At 22.1% G+C, this 25,186-nt stretch overlaps 1 protein-coding gene across 1 annotated transcript; it reads left to right on the top strand.

Annotated features, from left to right (window-relative positions):
* Nucleotides 1-1,431: 1,431 nt before the first annotated feature.
* On the top strand, nt 1,432-17,187 carry Bma-phlp-2 (Uncharacterized protein; the record flags this gene model as incomplete). The annotated part of the gene is made up of 24 exons (XM_043077770.1): nt 1,432-1,560; nt 2,039-2,247; nt 2,841-2,974; nt 3,413-3,553; nt 3,872-4,032; nt 4,274-4,414; nt 5,055-5,242; nt 5,570-5,678; nt 6,386-6,522; nt 6,892-6,997; nt 7,406-7,487; nt 9,039-9,195; nt 9,396-9,554; nt 10,267-10,464; nt 10,892-11,054; nt 11,885-12,015; nt 12,352-12,447; nt 12,908-13,034; nt 14,232-14,486; nt 14,802-14,888; nt 15,192-15,329; nt 15,780-15,891; nt 16,321-16,498; nt 16,914-17,187. The coding sequence occupies 24 exons, from the start codon at nt 1,432-1,434 to the stop codon at nt 17,185-17,187; spliced, it is 3,612 nt and encodes a 1,203-aa protein (XP_042933704.1).
* Between the last annotated feature and the right edge of the window lie 7,999 nt (nt 17,188-25,186).

Raw genomic sequence — 25,186 nt, 5'->3', positions numbered from 1 at the left:
AAATAGAAGAAATGAAATTTAATTATATTATGGGATTATTTCAGAAAAAGAAAAAAATCAATAAATTTTATTAAAATAATAGTATGCAAAAAAAATTTATTAAAAATAATTTTACTAATTACTAAACTTTTAATAATTTAAACTATCTTATCATTGTTAATAATCATTCAATTTTTATTTATCATTCATTGTTTCACTTAAAATTTTAAAGATATAATTGTTTGCTGTCTACGATTCTTTTAATTATAATATGACCTAAATTTTTGTTTAGATGTTAATTAAATCAAATCAAAATGTTCAATGATTATAATAATTGCTCAATATATAAGTATCATCATGATAATTGTCACATTATTATTATTATCATCATCACATTATTATTATTACTATTGTTATTATTATTATCATCATCATCATCATCACCATTATCGAATAATAATTACAGGAAGTTGCCAGCAAATCTCATTTTTCACTTTAACTTCATGCCATTTTCATTGAAAATCTCTCTCTCCCTCTCTCTCTCCCTCTCTCTTCCCCTCTCTCCCTCCCCTCCCTCCCTCTCTCTCTCTCTCTTTCTCTCTCTTTCATATTCTACTTATTACTTCATCAATTGTTCCGATCTTTCAAATTTACCACATTTGCTGTTAATTCTCATTTTATCTATCATTTTAAAGTTAATTATAATACTATCACAATACAACCATTTGTATTTTAATCCAATTGTTTAATTTTATTATATAAATAATTGATATATTATTATTTTTTTTTTATAAAATTAAAATTTAACAAATTGTTATTATTTGAAATTATTAGTAGTAAATATTATAAAAGAATTTTTTTTTTTTTTTTGTTTAAAAAATAAATTGAGTTAACTTTATGTAAAAGTTAATAAATTGAAATTTGTTGTAAACATATATTTTCAAATGAAATTTACTTCTGTTTTTGACAATTCTATTTCTTTTTTTTTTTTTCAATTCCAGTGTTGACAAGTTTATTTCTTTATTGTTTATTGTTTTAAATTGTAGAAATGAAAGTTTTCGGGAAAATAAGCCTGAAAAGATGATGCAACTTTTAATTTAAATTGTATAAATGAAAGCTTTCCGGAAAAAAAATATTGGAAAAATGATGCAATTTCTCATTTTTTCATATTCATTAATTTAAATTGAATAAATGAAAGTTTTCCGGAAAAAATGCAATTTCTCATTTTTCCATATTAATTGGTTTCATATTGCATCTAACATTTTTTTTTTTTTTTCAATAATTTATTAAATTTATAACTTTTCTATTCTCTATTCTACCGTTTGTACTGAAAATGTCGTATTGCTTAACAAATTGTGTATTACCTAAATTTAAATTTAAAATTTACACTTTTTTATTTCATTTAAGTTATGCAAATGATGATAAGAATATATTTGATTATTTAACTTTTCAATGTCATCCAAAACTATTCCGGAAATTTCATCAAGAAGTATCGACACCGAAAGTATTTACGCAACGATAAGCCGTCGAAAAAAAACAGTGGATGATAGTATAACAAAATTTGCAACATTAACAAAAACAGTATGTTTCAATTTTTTTTTTTTTTGAAACATTTCCGGAAAAAAAAGTGTAACTGATTGATGATTTCATGATGATTTTACGTTTTTTTTTTTTTTGCCTTTCAAACCGGATGATAATCTTTTAAAAGAAAAAAAAAGAAGATATTACTTAATATTAGATCAATCAAGTAGCATTTGAAATTTTTATTATTTTTTTTTTTAATGATTGATTTAATTTGACGGAAAAAAAATTAGTTTATAACTGTGCCGGATTCCAAAGATAATTTTGATAATTCTGAAGCAAAGGTATTTTTGATGAAAATATCAAAGAGAAAAGATTTTTGGAGACTTTACCTAATTAATAAAATTTGAAAAGTTTTTTACCTTAAATTTGCATAGAAATATCTGATAAGTAAGAATTTACACGTACGTCAGTGCGTGAATTAAATAGTATGAAATTTTTTTGTCATATCTGAATATAAAAGTTATATTAGTTGCAGCGGAAACCGGCAAAACTTGAGCGTATCACAAGTAATCGTAAGCGAGAATGGCTAGAATCAGGTGCCGAAAATGGTTTTATCCGGCTTTATGCACCAACCGGATTACGATCATTAATTTATCCAGTTACACTTCAAACAACTGTTCAAGATATCTGTTCCGTTTTGGGTTTTGAAAGTTTATACCTTCAGATTGGTGGATGTAAAATTAGGTAAATAATTAATTAATTTAAATTTTGTAAAAAAAAAGAAATTCGTCGAGAAATTTGTTTTTATTTTTAATATTATTGCATACAATCATAAACGATCAATTTAATACTTTGTCATATTTTGTTGAAATTTAACAATTCTATAATTAATAACTTATGCTTTTCATAAGTATTAACTTATTGAATAACTTATGCATATCATATACAAGTAATAATAAGTAACTTATGCATATCATATACAAGTAATAATAAGTAACTTATGCATATCATATACAAGTAATAATAAGTAACTTATGCATATCATATACAAGTAATAATAAGTAACTTATGCATATCATATACAAGTAATAATAAGTAACTTATGCATATCATATACAAGTAATAATAAGTAACTTATGCATATCATATACAAGTAATAATAAGTAACTTATGCATATCATATACAAGTAATAATAAGTAACTTATGCATATCATATACAAGTAATAATAAGTAACTTATGCGTATCATATACAAGTAATAATAAGTAACTTATGTATATTGTTTACATTATTTTTCTTTTTTTTTTGTATATTTTTAAATGATTTCTTATTTACAGTAACTTATCAGCAGGAGAATATCCATTGCAATTACAAAATGAATTTCTATTAAATATTGGATATGAAACACAGTCAGAATGTATGGCTGTTGGCGATGCCACACATTTAACTCACCTGTTCTGCTTTTTTATAGGTAAGTTTATGTATATCTTTCATAAGTAAGTATTATCATTGCTACTATTATTATTACTATTACTATTATTATTATTATTATTATTATTACTATTATTATTGATTAATGATTATTATTATTATTAACTGTTGCTTGCAGCATTATTATTATTATTATTATTGTCATTATTGATAGGTAATATTAATATTTATTACAAAAGTTTTTTTTTTTTATTTTCGTAAAAGAAAAAAAAAAAATTTGTGATAATTTATTGGGTGGAAGAAGACGTAAAATGTTTAATCATTTTCTGGTGACATTGCACGGTGACATTACAATGATTTGTCAGAGTGATTGGATTAAAATTAAAATTAATCTTTATCTGAAATTATTTTTAGGATTATTAATGAGAATAAATTACTAAATTTAATAGAATTTTTTTAAATTTTACTACTAATTCAGGTCGTCCAGAGCAAACGATTGGTGATGGAGCATGCAATGAAATACTTATGGCGTGGTGTCACGTACGTAAAGGTCGACTGCTACAGAAATGGATTAAACGACGTTGTACACTTTATAATGGAACTATTCGTATTGAATATGGTTTCAATTTTACGTCATTATTTCTAAAATTATCATTTATCACAAATTATGATTGCAGCTAACAATTAATTCGCTAAATTTAAACTATTACAACATAAAATCAATTTATTAATTTATTCATAAATTTTCCATAACTTTTTTTAAAATAATTTAAATATTAAAAAAAAAAAAAAGTTTATTAATTTTGATCTTTTTTTTTTTTGATTTTTTGATTTTTCTTTTTATTTTTGATTTTTTATAATTATTTAAAAGAAATGTTAAAAGCTTTTAATGATAATGCAGCACAGATAATTTTTGATAATTTAATTTTTATTTTAGATAATACTGACGATGAGATTTTGCTACTCAGTCGATATCGTGTTGACGTAACGGAAGGAAACCGTGGAAAGTATCTTCGTCTTACAGATTCTTCTAATATTTATAATTTAAAATTTGAAGCAATTGGTGAAATGAATCTTTGGCTTACTCGTTTGCTTCAAGTATCTTTTTTTTTTTTTATTTTTTTTTTAAAAAAAAATTTTATGTTTATTTGTTTATTTTTCCTTTATTAATTCAACAAAGTATATCTAACAGATAGTTACTTACAAAATTATTATTTTTCTTTTATTAATTTAACAAAGTGTACTTAACAGGTAGTTACTTACAAAAACTTACTTTAGACTTACTTTACTTATTTGCTAGTTTGATTATGATTTATGCTAAATTCATTTCTTATTTTAGACTCAAATGGCACCAATTTGTGATTTAAGTGATCATCGCTTACTATTACTACCGGATGAATTATTTTCGGTTGGAGTAATCCGTCAAATTGTTACGCTAAATTTACGCAGAAATTCATTGCAATTTCGTCCAAGTAATCAGGTAATTTTGAATTAATAATAATAGAAAAATGAAACTAGAATGATTTGATATAGAAACGGAAAAAAAAAAAAAAAAACGGATTATTATCATATCATCAAATCCGTACATTTTTTAACGGACAATTTTCAAGATATTACAATATTGAAGATAACGGATAAAATTTGAGAGAAAAAAAATGCTTTAAGTAATAACTTAATTGATTAGCAATAAAGCTAATTAGCTATGAAATGAAAATTTTATAATCAAAATCAAATTTTTAGTATTTCATTAAGTATTTTATTGAAAATCTTTAAACAATTATGAGCTAATTCATATTTCAATTAATTCGTTATAAATTATTAATATATATTGGTATGTCTTTTTGTTACTTTTAATTTAAGTTTAAAAAAAAATTGTTTTTTTTTAATAGTTTAAAAGTTAAAACTTTCAATAGCTAAGTGCTAGCATATGAAAATTTAGACTTTTAGAAGAATTTAAACTTAATATTTTGTCAAATGAGTTATAAAGTATTGGACAATGTAACTATATGAAATTAACTTTTAAATTGTAAAATTTTTCATTATTTATTTATTTTTTATTTTTTTGTTTAAAAAATTTTCAATAAAATTAAAATGAAATTTAAATTAATCATAAATTATAGATTCAAAATCCACTTCTTGGATGGCTTGATGATGTGGGACGTTTGCATTCGTTACGTTCACTAAACATTGCTGATAATTTACTTTATCATTTTCCAATTACAATAAGTCATCTCAGTAATCTTACCGAATTAATACTTTCTGGAAATTGTATATCCTATATTCCGGCACAAATTGCTGAATTAATTAAGTAAGTTAATGTTAATTACTGCATAACTTACTTTAAGTATCATTTAAATCTTGATAAAGTATTATAATTAAAATAAGTATATGGATATGGAATAAAATAAAGTAAATAAAATTAGCGTTTAAACAACAAAAACATTTTTTAATGTCGCATTAGTTTTTTTTTTTTTTTTGAAAGCAATTTGAAAATTAAAAAAAAAAAAAAAAAAAGAGAGAGAGAGAAATTATATTAAACGTTGAAATTATTTCGTCTGCTAAATTCTCTTCTTTATTCTTATCAAAAATTTAGATCAAACGTGATTTCACGTAATAATTTAAGCGTAATTTGCAGCTTAACGATATTAAATGTTAGCAATAATTGGTTACAAACAGTACCGGAAGAGCTTTCACGATGTGTAATGTTAACAAAATTGGATTTAAGTTTCAATCGTTTTAATCAGGCAATAAACTATTCTCATCTTTTTTTTTTTTTTTTCTTTTTAAATTATTTCTCTAATTAATGAATAATTTTAAAAAAAAAATATTAACTTAATTTCAGTTTATTGTAAGGCAATTGATCGAATTGTTTTCTTTTGCAAAAATTATAATGCAGAAATTTTTAAAAATTAGATATCAGAAAAAAAATAGGCTTATATTTTAAATTATTATTAAAATTTAGCAAATTTTCATTTTCATACTTTTTGATAGCTAACTTTCAGATTCCGGATGCTCTTCGATAGCTAACTTTCAGATTCCGGATACTCCTCGATAGCTAACTTTTAGATTCTGGATTTTTTTAGATGGCTAGCTTTTAGATTCCGGATGCCTTTAGATAGTTAACTTTCAGATTCCGGATGCTTTTAGTTAGTTAACTTTCAGATTCTGGATGCCTTTAGATGGCTAACTTTCAGATTCCGGATGCCCTTAGATAGTTAACTTTTACATTCCGGATGCCTTTAGATGGCTAAATTTCATATTCTAGATGCCTTTAGATGGCTAACTTTCAGATTCCGGATGCCTTTAGATAGTTAACTTTCAGATTCCGGATGCTTTTAGATGGCTAAATTTCAGACTTCGGATGTTCATTGATAGCTAACTTTCAGATATCAGATATTTTTTGACAGCTAACTTTCATATTCCGGATATTTTCTTATAGCTAAACTTTTAGATTCCGGATGTTTTATTTACACTGAAACGAACTGTACATCTGGAAATGGCCGGTAACAATATTGAAATTTCAGCATTGCATTCGCTTTCGTGCATTCATGCATCAAAAATTGATTTACGTCGAAATGCATTGAGAGGGTTAATTAAATTTATTTAAAACTTTTTCAAATTTTATTACTCATTTTTCAAACATTTCTATTTAATTTGAATTAATTTTAAAAATTCCGAAAAATATTTACAAATTTTATATTTGCTTGAATTAAAATTTTTTTTTAATAGATTTAAGAATGAAATTTTTCAAATATAATTTTGTTACTTTTTATTTCCATTTATCTCTTAAAATGAATTTTTTTATTAAAGAATGTATATGAAAGATTTAAAATTTATCATTAATTAATTAATTGTAAATTAAATTTTTTCATATTTAAATAATTTCTTTCATCTATTTAAAAATTTTTAATTTAAAATTTAATTTAAATAAAATAACAATTATATTTTATATTTTAGTGCGATACGTTTAACTTCATTTATTTGTTGTGCATTAACAGAATTGGATATTCGTGATAATGAAAATTTATTTGAATTAGATTTAAGTAATTTACATACTATACAGGTATTTATTTATCGTTTTTATTTTGATAATACTTATTTTATGATTGTTTTTTAATTTTAATTAAAATTGAATTCTTTAGTCTCTCTCTCTCTCTCTCTCTCTTTTTTCTTTTTTTCAATTAAATCTTTCAATCAGTTATTAAAAATCAATTAATTATTTGATAGCAATCAATTATTATCATTTGAACTGATAAGTGATTGATAAGGAATAAATTTTTTTTTTGATAAAATTAATCTTAAAGGTTATATAATTTTGTTTTATTATTTCATCAAAATTAGCTTTCTTTTTTAAATAAAACATTTACTTTTAATTGATTCATTATCAATAACTTATATTATTGATTAGAATTTTTTATCCTTATCATTTTATCACTGCAAAAAAATATGATAAAATATTCGCTTATTTTAGATTGTACACTGTGAAAGGCTTCAGTTAACAAATCTTCAAATAAATGGTACCAATCTTAAATATCTCTATGCTGATAATAATGGTAAGATTTCATATCATTTCTTATCATTTTATCAGTTTAAAATTTAAACTATTATTAATAGTAAAATAAACAATCCTGATAAGAATTATCAATTTACAATTTTCATCATTTATAATCATTTTTATATGTTTATGAGCAAATTTTTTTTACATTTTTAAGATAAATGATAAAATAAAATAAACTTATAAAAATTAAAGATAGTGAAAAATTATTATTTATAAAAATTAAAGATAATAATGAGAAATTAAAAAGAGAAATTAAATTGTAATGAAAAAATTATTTTTTCTTTTTATCATTTCCAATATAACAAACTTAAAAGTATTAATTACTATCATTTATGCATGCATTCAAAGTATTTTAGCATAAATTTTTGAACATTTAATAATAATTTTGCAGTTATATAAATTTTTTTTTCATTATTATTTTTAATTTTTATAAATATATAATAATAATTTTTCTAATAAATTAAAAAAAAAAATTATTATTTCAATTTAATAATTTTTTTATGGGCACAAACAAAAAAATAAAAATGGAAGAAAATGAATAAAAAAAAAAAAATATTTTGCTCTTATTGCTTAACTGTTCAATGGAAATGTAATTTTTAATTATTAAAGTTAGTTTAATTACTGGAAAAAAAAGACGTATGATTTTTTTAGTAAATTAATAAACTAAAATTGCAACATACCACGTATTTTTTCACGTATTTACGTAATTTAAATTAGTGATAAGTACGATATAAAATTGTTTAATTACCAGAAAAGAAAAGGCATAAGTTAATAGAGTAAAAATACAACATACCACGTATTTTTTCACGTATTTACGTAATTTAAATTAGTGATAAGTACGATATAAAATTGTTTAATTACCAGAAAAGAAAAGGCATAAGTTAATAGAGTAAAAATACAACATTCCACGTATTTTTTCACGTATTTACGTAATTTAAATTAGTGATAAGTACGATATAAAATTGTTTAATTACCAGAAAAGAAAAGGCATAAGTTAATAGAGTAAAAATACAACATTCCACGTATTTTTTCACGTATTTACGTAATTTAAATTAGTGATAAGTACGATATAAAATTGTTTAATTACCAGAAAAGAAAAGGCATAAGTTAATAGAGTAAAAATACAACATTCCACGTATTTTTTCACGTATTTACGTAATTTAAATTAGTGATAAGTACGATATAAAATTGTTTAATTACCAGAAAAGAAAAGGCATAAGTTAATAGAGTAAAAATACAACATACCACGTATTTTTTCACGTATTTACGTAATTTAAATTAGTGATAAGTACGATATAAAATTGTTTAATTACCAGAAAAGAAAAGGCATAAGTTAATAGAGTAAAAATACAACATACCACGTATTTTTTCACGTATTTACGTAATTTAAATTAGTGATAAGTACGATATAAAATTGTTTAATTACCAGAAAAGAAAAGGCATAAATTAATAGAGTAAAAATACAACATTCCACGTATTTTTTTCACGTATTTACGTAATTTAAAGTATGATATTAATTAAACTTACGTTTGTAATAATATTTCAGAGCTCTCACAAGTGATAATAATGCCAATACCAATTCAACTAATTGTATTTTCAATTTCATTCAATCGTTTTACTTCATTACCAGAATGGCTAACAGATTTGCAATATATTGAAACAATTTCCGCCCATCACAATTTTCTGCGTTATTTACCATCCAGGTTAACTTAATCTCTTTTTTTTTTTTCTTTAAAAAGTAAAGTAAGAGTTAAAGGGAAGGTATAAAAATGAAAAGAAATGGAAAAAAAAAAAAACAGAAACTTTGAATTTTTAATTTTTATTTGTCTTTTATTTTTCAAAAAAAAAATCTTTAGTTTTTATTAAAATTTAAGTTCAAAAATAATTTTTTTTTTCTTTTTAGAATTTTTATGAATGTAAGCAGATTAAAAAATCTTTATGCAAATAATAATAAAATTGAACGTCTACCAGAGATTATCGAGAATTGTGCATTGGAAGTTTTATCATTGCATAATAATTGCATTGATTTATTACCAGATGAATTGCTTAAAGTGGCTAATAAGTAAGTCTTTTTGAAATTTAATTCATTCTAAAAGTAAATTTTAATCTTCTATTACTTCTAAAGTAAGTTATTCTAGATCTACTTCTTATAAAGTTACACTTTTCTAAATTTGTTCTTTTTTAAAAATTAACTCTTTTTAAATCTGTCTCTTTCAAGATAAATCTTTCCTTCTGAGAATGTTTTTGAAGAAGGGTAAGAGATGATAGCAATATAATCATTATTTTATTAATATAACCGGTTCAGTAATACAATCATTATTTTATTAATATAACCGGTTCAGTAATACAATCATTGTTTTATTAATATAACCGGTTCAGTAATACAATCACTATTTTATTAATGTATCCGGTTCAGTAATACAATCATTGTCTTATTAATATAACCGGTTCAGTAATACAATCATTGTCTTATTAATATAACCGGTTCAGTAATACAATCATTATTTTATTAATATAACCGGTTCAGTAATACAATCATTATTTTGCTAATATATCCGGTTCAATAACAGAATCATTATTTTATTAAATCATTATTTTGTTAATATATCCGTGTTAATTTTATAATTATATTTGATTCAGTAATAAATTATTTCATTAATATAACCGATTCATGAAATAATCATCGTTTTATTAAATCATTACTTTATAATTATATTCGATTCAGTAATGATTTATTATTTCATTAATTAATTTGTGCTGTTTATAAAATTTAGATTGAAAAATTTGAATGTTTCACATAATCGACTTAAACGCCTTCCACCTGCAAATACAATGTTTGATTTAAATCGAATTCAATTTCTTCGTGCAGCAAGAAATTTTCTTGATGAAAGTGTAATTAGTGTTGTGGTATGTTGTCGACGTCTACGACTCTTAGATCTTTCTTATAATCAACTCAAATTTTTTGATGACAGGTTAATTTTTTTTTTCTTTTTCTCCCTCTCTCTCTCTCTCTCTCTCCCCCTCTCTCTCTCAATTTATTAAATTATTTTAAAGCTTAAAACAATGATTTGATTGTTTTGTAAATTTATTAGAAAATCATTTGATTTTACCTACAAACATAATAATTTCAATTAGTTTAATTATTAGAAATAAAAAGATAACTATGCTTAGATGGATCATTTAAAAAAAAAAAAAGAATTAATTAATTAATTAATTAAAGATAAGAAATATCAATGGCATAAAATATTTGCCTAAATCATTTGCATAAATTTATATAATTTCATATTTATTTCTATATTAGGCAGTTAATTTTTCTTTTTTCACTTTATGAATTTTTGTTTGAAAATTTAAAATAAAAAAAAAGAATTCTTTTTTTTTTTAATTTTTTTATTTTTAAAGTTGTTTGAATCGTTTGGTAGCACTAGAAGAAGTAAATTTATCAGCGAATCATCTCATTTCAATTTCAACTTCATTTGCACAATTACCTAATTTACAAGTTCTTCGGATACATTCAAACGGTATTACAGCAATTCCGGATTTCTCACAATCATCACAATTGCTTGTACGTCATTTTTTTTTTTATTAATAATTATTTTTATAAATTATTTATTTAACTTTTCAATTATTATTATTATTAATTCCGATTATTTAAATACGATAAATATTCTAATAAGCAATTATCAATTATTACTATTATTATGAATTCCGATTATTTAAGTGCGGTAAATATTCGGATAATGCTTTTATAATATAATTCAATTATTATTATTATTAATTCCGATTATTTAAATGCGGCAAATATTCTAACAATCATTTCCCCCATTAGCAATTATTTTATAAATTATTTATTTAACTTTTCAATTATTATTATTATTATTAATTCCGATTATTTAAAGGCGGAAATATTCTAATAATCATTTTCCCCATTAGCAATTTTACAAATTATTTATTTAACTTTTGAATTATTATTATTATTATTATTATTATGAATTCCGATTATTTAAATGCGGCAAATATTCTAATAATCATTTTCCCCATTAGCAATTATTTCACAAATTATTTATTTAACTTTTCAATTATTATTATTATGAATTCCGATTATTTAAGTGCGGTAAATATTCGGATAATGCTTTTATAATATAATTATAATCAATGAGTTATTTTAAATAATTAATTTGTTCATTGCTAGCAGCAAATCAAACTGTCCAATTATGACAATTTAATCATACATATGGAATTAAGTTTATTTTTTAAGAAAAAATTATTTGAAATTTTTAAGAAACTTTGAAAATGTCTTTTTTAACATTACTCAATTATTATTATTATTATAATCTGTGTAGTAAGAAGTGAAAATTTCTAATTTTTTTAATTTTTTTTAAAATCTTTTTTTAGCTATTGGATATTTCAAACAACGAATTTGGAAATTTAGATACAAATTTATGCATGGCAAAAACTCTAAAACATCTTGATCTGACCTGTAATTATATGTTACAAGTTGATACCAATAATATAAAACCAAAAAAGTATGTGAAATAAATGAATTGATAAAATGATAATAGACATTCTAATTTTAATGATTATCTTATCACTTCTCTGATAATATCTTATCATTTCGTGCTTAAAAAAGAATTTAAATTATTGCTTAATGTCTCTTTTTTTTTTCTTTTTCTTCTTCTTTTGTTTATTCTTTTCTCTTTTTATCTATTTAAAAAAAAAAAAAAAAAAACTTAGTATTTTCAATTTAATTAATAGTTGTAAAGATGAAAAAAAAAAATTTGTTTTTTTTTTTTTTTTTTTTACAATAAAAAATAAAATTTAAAAATTTTTAAAATCTCATTTAATATTATTATTATTTGCAGACAAGGTCAAGCAATATCAGTTGTAAATGTTGGAAATGAATGCAACTATCATACATTTCAGGTTGGCTTCAGTGAATCAGCCGGACAACGGAATAAGTTAATCTTTGCCTTTACTGTAACAAGAAAATTTTTATCATTTTATTTTATCAAATATGATGCAAAAAAAGAAATAAAAAGATTAAAGCTATTTTTAATTTAAAATTTGATTAAATTTTTAATCGCTTCTTTTTTCCATTAATTTTTTTTTTATTCTATAAAATAATTCTATTCTAATTGGAATTCTAATTTTAATTTCTATCATTAATCCAATTGTAACTCATACTCTAAATTATTGAATTATATAGCTTTCAATAAATCTTATGCTCGATTATGATAAAAAAGCAAAAAAATGTGTGGAATTTAAAAAAAAAAAATTCAAAAATTAAATTATCTAATTTAAATTAACAATAGTAGAATGTTTAATTTTTGAAAATATAACCTGAATTTAGCATATTATTTATTCTATTAATCGAATAATTGATAAATTGAATGAAAATTATTAATATATCATTTACAGATTATGCATTCGACAAATTCGATCAAATTCAAATATGAAAGCAATTTTTGGTATTATCGATGGTGGTAATAATGATCAAATAGCTGCAATTGTAATCGAAAAACTTAATAATTTCCTTCAAAAACAGGTAATTAATTAATTAATTAATATAAAATTAAGTTATCCTATCTTTTCATCTTTTTTTTTTTTCTATCATTAGTTTATGAAAAAAATAAAAAGAAAAAAATCTAATACTTTAATTATGAGAGGGAGAGAGAGAGAGAGAGAGAGAGAGAGAGATGAAGTACTAATTAAAATAATTTAATTTTTTTCTTTTTATTTTGAAATTAACAATTGTATTATTAAAGTAATCATGTAACATTGATGATATTTCCTATCACTTAGATGTCTAAACTTTTATTTTTAATTATAAAAAGTTATAAAAGAGAGAGAAAGGGAGAGAGAGAGAGAGAGAGGGAGATGAAGTACTAATTAAAATAATTTAATTTTTTTCTTTTTATTTTGAAATTAACAATTGTATTATTAAAGTAATCATGTAACATTGATGATATTTCCTATCACTTAGATGTCTAAACTTTTATTTTTAATTATAAAAAGTTATAAAAGAGAGAGAAAGGGAGAGAGAGAGAGAGAGAGGGAGATGAAGTACTAATTAAAATAATTTAATTTTTTTCTTTTTATTTTGAAATTAACAATTGTATTATTAAAGTAATCATGTAACATTGATGATATTTCCTATCACTTAGATGTCTAAACTTTTATTTTTAATTATAAAAAGTTATAAAAGAGAGAGAAAGGGAGAGAGAGAGAGAGAGAGGGAGATGAAGTACTAATTAAAATAATTTAATTTTTTTCTTTTTATTTTGAAATTAACAATTGTATTATTAAAGTAATCATGTAACATTGATGATATTTCCTATCACTTAGATGTCTAAACTTTTATTTTTAATTATAAAAAGTTATAAAAGAGAGAGAAAGGGAGAGAGAGAGAGAGAGAGAGAGATGAAGTACTAATTAAAATAATTTAATTTTTTTCTTTTTATTTTGAAATTAACAATTGTATTATTAAAGTAATCATGTAACATTGATGATATTTCCTATCACTTAGATGTCTAAACTTTTATTTTTAATTATAAAAAGTTATAAAAGAGAAATAAAGGGAGAGAGAGAGAGAGAGAGAAAGATGTACTATTAATTAGAGTATTTAATTTAATTTTTTATTTATTTTGAAATTAACAATTGTATTAGTAACATTGATAATATTTGCAAACATTTTTTTTTTTTTTTTTTTTTATTCCAATAATACAGAATTTCTTACTTTTAGCCATTAATAAATGAGCATAGTTTAAAAATGGCATTAATTTATGCGCACGAGCATCTCGGACAAATTGGTGAACGTCTTGGTGCAGCAGCAATGCTTCTTAAAATTGAACAAAATCAATTACTGCATGCAACTGTTGGCGGTATTCGAGCAGTATTATGTCGTTCTGGAAATGCTTTACAGTTACCAAATCAAGAAATTATCATAACACCGGAAGATTATATTCAATTACGTACCGGTAATGCAACACTTAATCAGGTTATTAATGATTTCTTTTTTTTTTTTTTTAAATTTTCAATTTTTAATATTTACATTATATAAATTAAAACAAAATTGGTGCTAATGACAATGATAACGATGATAATAATGATTAAAAAAAAAAAAATTGGCAGTAATTGTTCTTCCAAAATCTTATCAGATTTGCTAGAAAAAAAAAATACCTAGAGAAATAATTTTTTTCTATTCAATTATTTCCGCATTTGATTTTAAAATTAAATGATATATAAATTTTAATTTATACATTTTATCATTTCATATTTTTGATGATAAAAATGTTTTTTTCCTTTATTTTAGGATAATTTAATTAATGGAATATGTTTATCAGCAAGTTCACTTGGTTTTTCATTTCTTTATCCTGCTGTTCTTCCAAAATCTTATCAGGTTTGTTAGAAAAAAAAAAAAAAAAAAATGAATTAAAGAAATAATTTTTTCGATTATATTTTTTCTATTTGATTATAAATTAAAATGATGCATTAGCATTAATGAAAAATATAAATAATATCAAAAATTAGTTACATAATTAATAAATTATACATGACTTTCTATTTAATAAAATATTATCCAATTGAAAAAAGTTCAAAAATTTTTTTCAATAATTGAATAAATATTAATTTATTTCATTTCTTTACATTTTTTTTTTTTTTTTTGAGAAAAAAAATTAAAAAGAAAATATATCAATTTTAGGATACGATAAAACTTACGGAAGCTGATGAATTTATTGTAATTGGTTCACGAGCATTCTGGAAATATATTTCACCTCAGGAAGTTGTCGATAATATCCGGACAACATATAATCCACAAATTGCAGCAAAAAAATTACAAGTTAGAAAAGTTTTTTTTTTTTTTTTGAAAAATTATTAACATTAGAGAGAAAAATAGATAATATTCGAATAGTTTTCATTTTTTTTTTTTAAATTTAATTCTTTTAAGAAAAAAAAAATAATAATAATAGTAATAGCTTTTAATTTTCTTTTTTTTTTTAAAAAAAGTAATAATTTTAAAAAGAAAGTGAATTTTGTTTTTTGTTTTTGAAACAGTTAAAATTATAAAAATAAACTAATGAAATGGAATGTGTGTAATAGATGTAAGATGACTAAAAGTAAAGCTTTTATGAGATGAATTTTTCATTTTCTTTTTTTTTTTTTTTTTTTTCTAAAATGTTTAAATACTTTCCTTTTTTTTTTTCTTTTTTCTATTTTTGAAATTATAAAAATATGTTAAATTTTTATTCATTTTTAAATTGATTGCAAAAAAAAAAAAAATTTATTCTAGGATATTGTACAAGCATTTGAATATGTTGGCAATGTAAGTATTATTGTTATTCGTTTCAAACGATGTCAAAATCCTGATGGATCATCTACAATGATTACATCTACTTATCCAAGTAATTTTATTTACTTTACTTATTAATAATCTTTAACTTATATACAATAAATAAATTTATAAGTATTAATATACTAGTGCATATACAATATCATATTTGATAATCTATAAATGATTTAAAATTTGAAACTTTTATGACTTATACATTCATAAATTTAAATGCTAAATTATCTTTTTTAAAAAAAGAAAAAAAAAATTGAAGCATTATTAGAGAGATATATGAATAATTTAATCAGGTATAAAGTTATAGAGTAAAGTTTTTTTTTTTATTTCCCTTTAACTATTAACTAAAATAATTGCAGATTCATTTAGCAAAGTAAATATATATAGATTTATTTATTCGTTTTTTTTTTTCTATTTTTTTTTTTAAAATCGAAAATTAACTATTTCCTTTTATATGTGAAATTTAATTTTTAAAATTTAAATTTAGAAAATGGTATTAATTTGTTGCGTAATATTGAAGAACGATTAGATCAAATTAGTGATGCAATAAATAAAATTGATGATGAATCAAATAATAATTATTCTCAATCTATTGGTCGTCAATTATGGAATAAAAAAGGAAGCTTTAGTACATTGGAATTATTAGCAAATAATAACAGTGACAGGTGACAAATGATAAATTTATAAACAATGAATTTTTGTTTTTTTTTGATTTTTGACAGTTGTAATAATGTTTACATCAATACATCAGTTCAAATATTTTCTTTCAAAACGAGTGAGAGAGAGGAGAAAGAGAGAGAGAGAGAGAGAATAATTAATTCATATCAACAATAGATAAAATAATTTTATTTTGAGGAAAAAGACAAAAAAGCAACGATAAAAGATTAGATAAAAAAATTTGAAAAATTGAAAATTAATTTTATTTTAAAAACAAAAAAAAAAAAAAAAAAAAGAAAGAGAAGTAATGATAAATGATTAAATAATTTATAAAATTGAAATAAATAAATGTTATTTTTAAAAGTATAATGTATACATATATATATATATATAATGTATACATATATATATATGTTATTTCAGTAATTGGCCATCCGGAAGTAGTACCATTTCAAAATATAGCACTTCATCCGGTATGTCACCATGTAGTGCACCACCACCGGATCCGCACAATGATCAACAATCATTAACAACTAATCGATTTTCAATTCGTAAACGAATTGATATGTATGATCGTCTTAGTGCTACAGCAATTATCAGTAGCAAGGAACGTTTTCAACGTGCTAAATCAACACTTAGTGAACAACTTCAATTACGAATTCCGGAACAGAAAATTATCAAACTTTATAAGGTGTAGAATAAATTATTTACTTTTTTATCATATAATTATTTCTTGAAAATGATGTATTAAATTTATTAAATTATCATATTGTATATTATAATTAATTAGTTAATTAAATGATTAATTAATTAATTAAAATACAAAGATATGTAATGTATTGTAAGCGTAACGGAAATAAATCTTATCCCTAATTTAAAAAATTCTTCAATAATCACATCGGAAAGGGATAGTAAATTTCATAGCGTAGGCTGAAAATAAGGCCCGTTGTATAATGGATGCGGAAGAGCTTGCATTAAAAGCGTATTATGGTTTGATTGAGTTGACCGGAATGAGGTAACCGAAGTGTGCCGGATGACAAAAGGAATATATGTGTCACATATTATTGCGTAAATTAAATAATGGACATTTCATGTCATTCATCGCATCAATCAATATACTTTACTCAAATTATCCGTTTTATTCATTTCTTCTTTACAAATTTTATTTATTTATAAATTTCATTTTCATTATTATTATTATTTTTTTATTTTACACTCTTTCGAATTACAATTTTTTATGTTAAAGCAAAAAATACTATCATGAATATATGGAATGAAATGGATAAAAATTGTTCAAAGGCAACAATAATTGTAAAGTGTAAGTACAAAGTATAAAAGTAAGCATTTTCATTTTTAAAATGCAATTGAGAAAATTTAATTTTGAAAGAAAGAAAATTTTACTCAACATCTCATGTTGTCTTTCTACATTTTGATGCAATAAAGAGAGTAGAAAATGGAAAGGGAGAGAAAGAGGGAGAGAGAGAGAGGGAGAGAGAAAATGAGAAAAAGGAGGCGGAATGTGTCACTATACTATGGCAATTCTTTTCTTTTCATTCTTCCTTTTTACTGATTGTGAGATAAGCAAGCGCACTTCATTTCAACGTTCTTCTGTTCTTCATTCTCTTCAATATTTGTTAATAGTTTACATATGTTTGAGAGATTATTTCTATTCCTCTTTTCTCTTTTTTTTTTTTTTTTTTTTTAAATTTAAATGTAATAATTTTTTTGTGAGAAAAAAAAGAGAAAAGTTTTCATTCTTTTTAAATCTAAATTGTTGAATTAAATTTTATGCAATAGCAATCATTTAGTTTTGTAAAATTTAACAAAAGTGTTTTTTTTTTTTTTTTTGTTTTTGTTAATAGTTTACATATGTCTAAGATCATTTTTACCCTTTTTTTATTTATTTATTTATTGGTAACACATATATTTCTTTAGATATAAAAAAATTTTTTTTTTAAATCTAAATTGTTGAATTAAATTTTATGCAATAGAGATTATTTAGTTTTGTAAAATTTTAAGAAAGTTTTTTTTTTTTTTTGCTTTTGTTTTTGTTTTGTTTTAGTTACTTAAATGATTTATCTATTAGGAGAATGTTTTAAATTCATTTCTCGTAACAGTTGTTGTAATTACTGAGATGATAGATTAAGATGAATCATTTATAGTTTCAAATTATTAATGCTAAATTAGTGAATTATTTATAGGGAATAGTTTTGTTCGTAATTGAAATTTAATTTTTTTTCTTTTGTAAATCTGAAATTATGTTACGTATTCTTTTCTTTTTTTTTTCTTTCACAAGATATAAAAGTACTTGAAATTGTCGTAAATATTCATTCATCGATTTAATTCTATCGTACAGAAAGAATTAAATCGATGTATGTATGAGTTTCAAGTATAATATCAATTGTTAGATAATTTATTTAAGTTTAATCAAAATGCTTATTATATCTAAATGAATTATAGCTTAGCTAGATATATGTTATTTTTATTTTATTCTAATTACATTCAAATTTACAAACTATAAAAAATTATGATAAAGTATTTTTTCTTTTCCTGTTTAATTGTTTGACAATTTAATTTTCGAATGTATTAATTTTATTTATGCATAACAAAAAATAGTAACATTGTCATTTCATATGCGAGAAAGCATTTTTAAAAAAAAAAAAATATAAGTATTAACGTCACAAAATGTATTACATTTTTTTTTTTTTTTGAAAAAATGTCATTCCTTCTTCATTGATGTCAAAAAGCAAACGAGTAACACAGAATTGTGTAGTTTTTTTATTTTTATTTTTAACTCGAAGGAATTTCATCAAATTGAATGATGGCTGACTTTTTTAATGAATAATTTAAGTAAGTAATGGTGGAAAAAATTTTTTCCTTTTCTTTCAATTTAATTATGGTTGTTAAAAGACGCAATTTGTGCTTATAATTTGAATGATTTTTTCTTTTTTTTTTTGGGGAGGGGGGGGGGGGGGGGGGGGGAGAGGGGGGTTTCAACAAATAAATTGAAAACTTTTGACGTTTTCTTCTTTTTTTTTTTTTGATAAATTTATTGAATTTAATTCAAAATAAAGCGGTATGATTAAAGGATATTTTGTAGTATATCTAATTCTTGCACTTCTTTAATCGATAATCGTTCATTTCAATGCTATATATAATTATTTTAATTTTCAATTCAATCAACAATTCGAATGCAAAATATATTCTTTATAATTTATAACTTTTAACTTTGACTTAGTTATTTTTTCTTCCCCAAAACTCTTTGATCAGTGATGTTTTTTTGAATTAGTGAAAGAATGAAATTTTCAAAAAATATTTTTTGAAACAGTTCATAATCTCTATTATTCATTGATTAATTGCTAAATATATTCATTGAATGAGTGGAAATCAATTAAGAATTATTTTCCAAGCTATATAAATTCGATTTACTTATGTAATTTGATATTTCCTTTCATTCCTTTTTTTTTTTTTTTTTTTTTTTTCTTTTTTATTCATTGACTGAAAATACTAAATTAAATTTTAAATGTTTAAATTAAATTTTAAATTAAATTTTTAAATGAAATTAAATTTTAAATGAATTCACAGAAGAAAAAAAAAAAAAAAAAGAAAAGAGTAAATTGAATGATAGAAGGAAAAAGAATATGAAAAATTGCTAAGTAATAAGTAATTATCAACATTTCAGGTAGAATTATATTCAAGGTATAATTAGTTACATTCTACAAAAGATAATAATGAAATTCACCAATTAATTTCATCCCAAGTTTATTTTTAATTAATTTAACCTGCCTCTTCCATAAAAAAAATGACCAGAAGATAGCTTTGGGAATTTTTTTCTTTCTTTCTTTTTCTTTTTTTGTGTGTGTGTGTGCTAGATTGATTGATGTGTACTTTTCTCTTCCTTTTATTTATAATTTTGTCAAAAAATTCAAGCATCGACTGAAAATGGAATGCAAAAATTGCTACAACTGAAAATGAAATTTTCATTGTAAATAAAAACCAGTTCGATAGAGAAAAAAAAAAATCATTTTCTTAATATTACTAAATGTTCATTCTTATTTTATTGCCTTTCTTAAATATATAAATTTAAAATATGAAATAATCAAATAACACTTTTCTTTTTTTTTTTTTTTCATAACAATTATAATTTATTCGTTATAAATTACATTCATTTGTATTTTTTCATTCATCTAAAATTATTCTATTATCTATTGAATTTTCAATTTTTCCCTTTTTTTTTTCTTTCGTGTGAAAAATTTACAAATTGATTTTCATATGAAAATTTGTCAAAAAAAAAAAAAAAAAGTAATTTTTTTCTTCAATGTGAAATTTATCAATTTCTTTTTTTCTTTTTAATCCAATTCTTGAAAAATAAATTCTGTAAAAGAAAAAAAAGAAAAAGAGAAATGATTGCAAAAAAATGTTCGTTATGTAGTTTTTACTTCTCGATGCATTCCTTCTTCTTTTTTTTGTATGTAATTTAACTTGAAGTACATTTAAATTATGTTCAGTATTATTTGAAAAAAAAAAAAAAGAGGAAGGAAGAAATATAATAATAGGATTAGGACAAGAAGTTAAAAGTGAAATGGAAAACTGAAATAGAATGATAAAAACTTCGAAATCATTTAAAAATCTAATTTATATCGCTAAATTGATATTAAAAATTAGCTGGATTATTTAATTGGAAATTAAAGTGACAATTTTTTTCTTTAACTTTACTAAAATAGAATGATAAAATTCTCGAATCATTTAGATTACCTAATTTATACTGCTAATTTGACATTAAAAATTAGTTAGGTAAAAGTTAAAATAACAATTTCTTTGTTTAACTTTACTCATTTGTGTTCCTTTTTTTTTCTCTCTCTCTCTCTTTAATTAAAAATTTTTTTTTCAGCAATTTTTTATATGCAATTTTAGCTGCAATTCAACAACAAAAATAAAAAATTACAAGAAGAAAAAAAAATTCCTTTTTTTTTTGTTCTAAATTATCACGAAACATATGTATGATGATAAAAAGATGATGATAATTAAGAAGATTAAATATTTATATTCATTAGATCAAACATTCCTCGTATATAAGATTAATATTTTTCTCTTCTTTTTTCAGTAATATTTGAAATAAGTGATGATAATTTTGTAGAATATAATTTATAATATTTTAACTTATCATTTACATAAAATATAATCATTAACTTATCATCTGCTCCATTAACAATAATTTCATGTTTGTTAATAAATGATAAATTAATGATAAAAGTAAGAAAGAGTTAAATGTGCTTAATTATTATATTAGACTAAAAATTTATCCAATTATATTAATCCAATTGTTTAAATTTTAATTCGTTTTAACTTTTTTTTTTTTGAATTTCTAATTTACAATCTTTTTAAATTTGCTAGAAGTAAGCATGCATGCATATTATTTTCAAAGTTTATATTACCATATATTTTTTGATCATAATTTTTTGAATGGATTAAATGTGAAAGAAGAAAAATGCTTTTGTTTTATAAAAGATTTGTTATGAAAAATAAATTTTTGGGATGGTAATTTTAAAATAAAATTTGATAAATTGGCTTAGAAAGCTATTTCTTCCTTTTTTCAAGTGCAGTAATTAAATAACATCTAGTAAATATGAAATTATAATGATTTGTAAAAAAAAAAAAAAAAAATAATCTAAATTATTGTTAATTAATTAACTAACGATTGATAAATTTAGGAATACATTTATTCAATATGTAGTATAATAATAATAATTATTATTATTATAATAACTATTATTTCAATTCCTAATAGCAATCGTAATAAGTATAATTATTACTTATTGAATGCCATTAGAAAGTAAAAATTTTTATTTTTTTTTATTTTTTTATTTTTTTTCCTCTCCCAATTAAATAAAACTGAAAAATGACTTATTGATGTGGAAAATGATGATGATGATGATGATGATGATGGTGATGATGATGATGATAACATTAGTGGATAATTTTAATGTAGTACGATGAAGGAATAAAGAGAGAGAGAGAGAGAGAGAGAGAAAGGTAGGTAAGAAAGGGAGATGAGAGGGGGAGAGAGAGAGAGAGAGAAAGAGTTTGAGAAAAACAAGACATAAATTATAAGGTTTTGATGTTAGTAGCATTGAATTACAAATTTTTCATTCTCATCATTCTACTTTTCCATCCTCTAAATCATCCATCCTCTTTTCGTATCTCATTTTTCACCCTCATTTTCATTTCATTTCCATTTCATTTCATTTCCATTTCATTTCGTTTCATTTCCATTCCATTTCGTTTCATTTCATTCCATTTCCATTCCATTTCGTTTCATTTCATTCCATTTCCATTCCATTTCGTTTCATTTCATTCCATTTCCATTCCATTTCGTTTCATTTCATTCCATTTCCATTCCATTTCGTTTCATTTCATTCCATTTCCATTCCATTTCCATTCCATTTCGTTTCATTTCATTCCATTTCCATTCCATTTCGTTTCATTTCCATTCCATTTCGTTTCATTTCATTCCATTTCCATTCCATTTCGTTTCATTTCCATTCCATTTCGTTTCATTTCATTCCATTTCCATTCCATTTCGTTTCATTTCATTCCATTTCCATTCCATTTCGCTTCATTTCATTCCATTTCCATTCCATTTCGTTTCATTTCATTCCATTTCCATTCCATTTCGCTTCATTTCATTCCATTTCCATTCCATTTCGTTTCATTTCATTCCATTTCCATTCCATTTCGTTTCATTTCATTCCATTTCCATTCCATTTCGTTTCATTTCATTTCCATTTCCATTCCATTTCGTTTCATTTCATTCCATTTCCATTCCATTTCGCTTCATTTCATTCCATTTCCATTCCATTTCGTTTCATTTCATTCCATTTCCATTCCATTTCGTTTCATTTCATTTCCATTCCATTTCGTTTCATTTCATTCCATTTCCATTCCATTTCGTTTCATTTCATTTCCATTCCATTTCGTTTCATTTCATTGCATTTCCATTTCACTTCCATTTCGTTTCACTTCATTTCCATTTCATTTCATTTCTGATATGAGTATATTTTGATTCAGTTTTTTTTTTTTTTTTTTTTTTTCTTTTTAAAGTGAAATGAATTGGCCTAGTAGCCATCGTACATATATGTATATAAGGCACATACATAGGCTAACAACTTGCACACATACATATTTTAGCTGATTGATTCGCTTTTTTGAAAGCTTTCGAATTTACGATTCTATACTTGGCCATTGGCCATAACTTTATATATTTATTTATATCTAAAAATATTTATTTCACTTCGTAACTTTGTTTTTTGTTTTTGTTTGATTTTCACACTGCTAATTTGTCCTTTATTCTCAATTAATTACTTACTCATTTAATAATTCATTAAAGTTTATTGTGTCTCATTGTTTATTTGTTTTGCAAGTAATATAAATTGATTGTAGAAAAGGCTTGTTCAATTTTACCAATTTTGGCGGAAGATTAAATATAGTTGTCATTTGATAAGAATTTGATAAGAAAAAAAAAAAAAAAAAGAATCGCAAAATAATTTTCTTTTTTGTTTTTTTAAATTGTCAATTTGAAAAAAAAAAAAAAGGATAGAAATAACTAAATGAATATTTTCGATAAGATGAAAATTAAATTGTTGAATCAAATATTGTAAGATTTAGAAAATGAAAAAAATGAAAATGATGTTTGATTTCTAGATTTGAACTATGACGTGAAGTTAAGTGTAATCATTTTCACATTTATTCTTTTACATCAATCCATCTGTGCTCAAAAAATAATACAACTTATATACTTGCTTCAAATATAACTTGTAAATATTTATGATAATAACTAATTAAGCATATTATTAAAATAGCAAATATATTATTGTATAAGCAAATTAATGATAGATGAATTATAATACATACAATAATTATAATACTTAATTAATATAATAATTATAATACATTCATACTTAAATTTAAATAAACCCTTTAGAATAATTATATTATTTGAAGTGAATTTTTATATTTTCTTCATTCATTTATAACATATTTTAATATCTTATTATTATTATTATTATTATTATTATTATCCTTACGAATAAGTACTTCAATTCATTTTTTTTTTTTCTTTATTCTCTTAATGCTTATTTATTTATATGTAAAATTTTAAAATTTTATTTGCTTAATCTAATTCTATCACATTCATTTTATTTCATGCAAAAATTTCCATTTTAAAAACTAAAATGGTATAATTTTTTTTTTTTTTTTTTGCATAAAGTTTTTGCATTAAGCAATCAAACAATATTAACCCATTAAAATTTCCCTCTTTTATTTTTTTATATTAACTTTCAATCCATTTATGTGCTAAATGTTTTTCTTTGCTAAAGGAAAAAAGAAAAAAAGAAAAACGATTGCTTTTCTTTTCTTTTCTTTTCTTATGATTCATTTCATTTTATTTCATCTTCCATCATTTTTCCTCTCATCTTTTAACGATGAACTTCGAAAATTTATAGTTCCTCAGGGAATGAAAGCATTTTTACGCTAGAAATAATGGATACAAATTTTCATCTTTTTTTTTTTTTTTGTTTTTGTTTTGTTTGTTTATTTGTTTATTTGTTCTGTTTATTCATTCTATCCTTTGTTATGTTAAACTTTTAGTTTATATCTTTACATTTGCTAATAAAAATTATCAATATGCAAGTGATATA

Source organism: Brugia malayi, assembly GCF_000002995.4.
Source record: "Brugia malayi strain FR3 genome assembly, contig: Bm_v4_Chr1_scaffold_001, whole genome shotgun sequence".
NCBI classification, from domain to species: Eukaryota; Metazoa; Nematoda; class Chromadorea; order Rhabditida; family Onchocercidae; genus Brugia; species Brugia malayi.
Note: the sequence above shows the minus strand (reverse complement) of the source record. Positions and strands in the feature narration are given on the sequence as shown.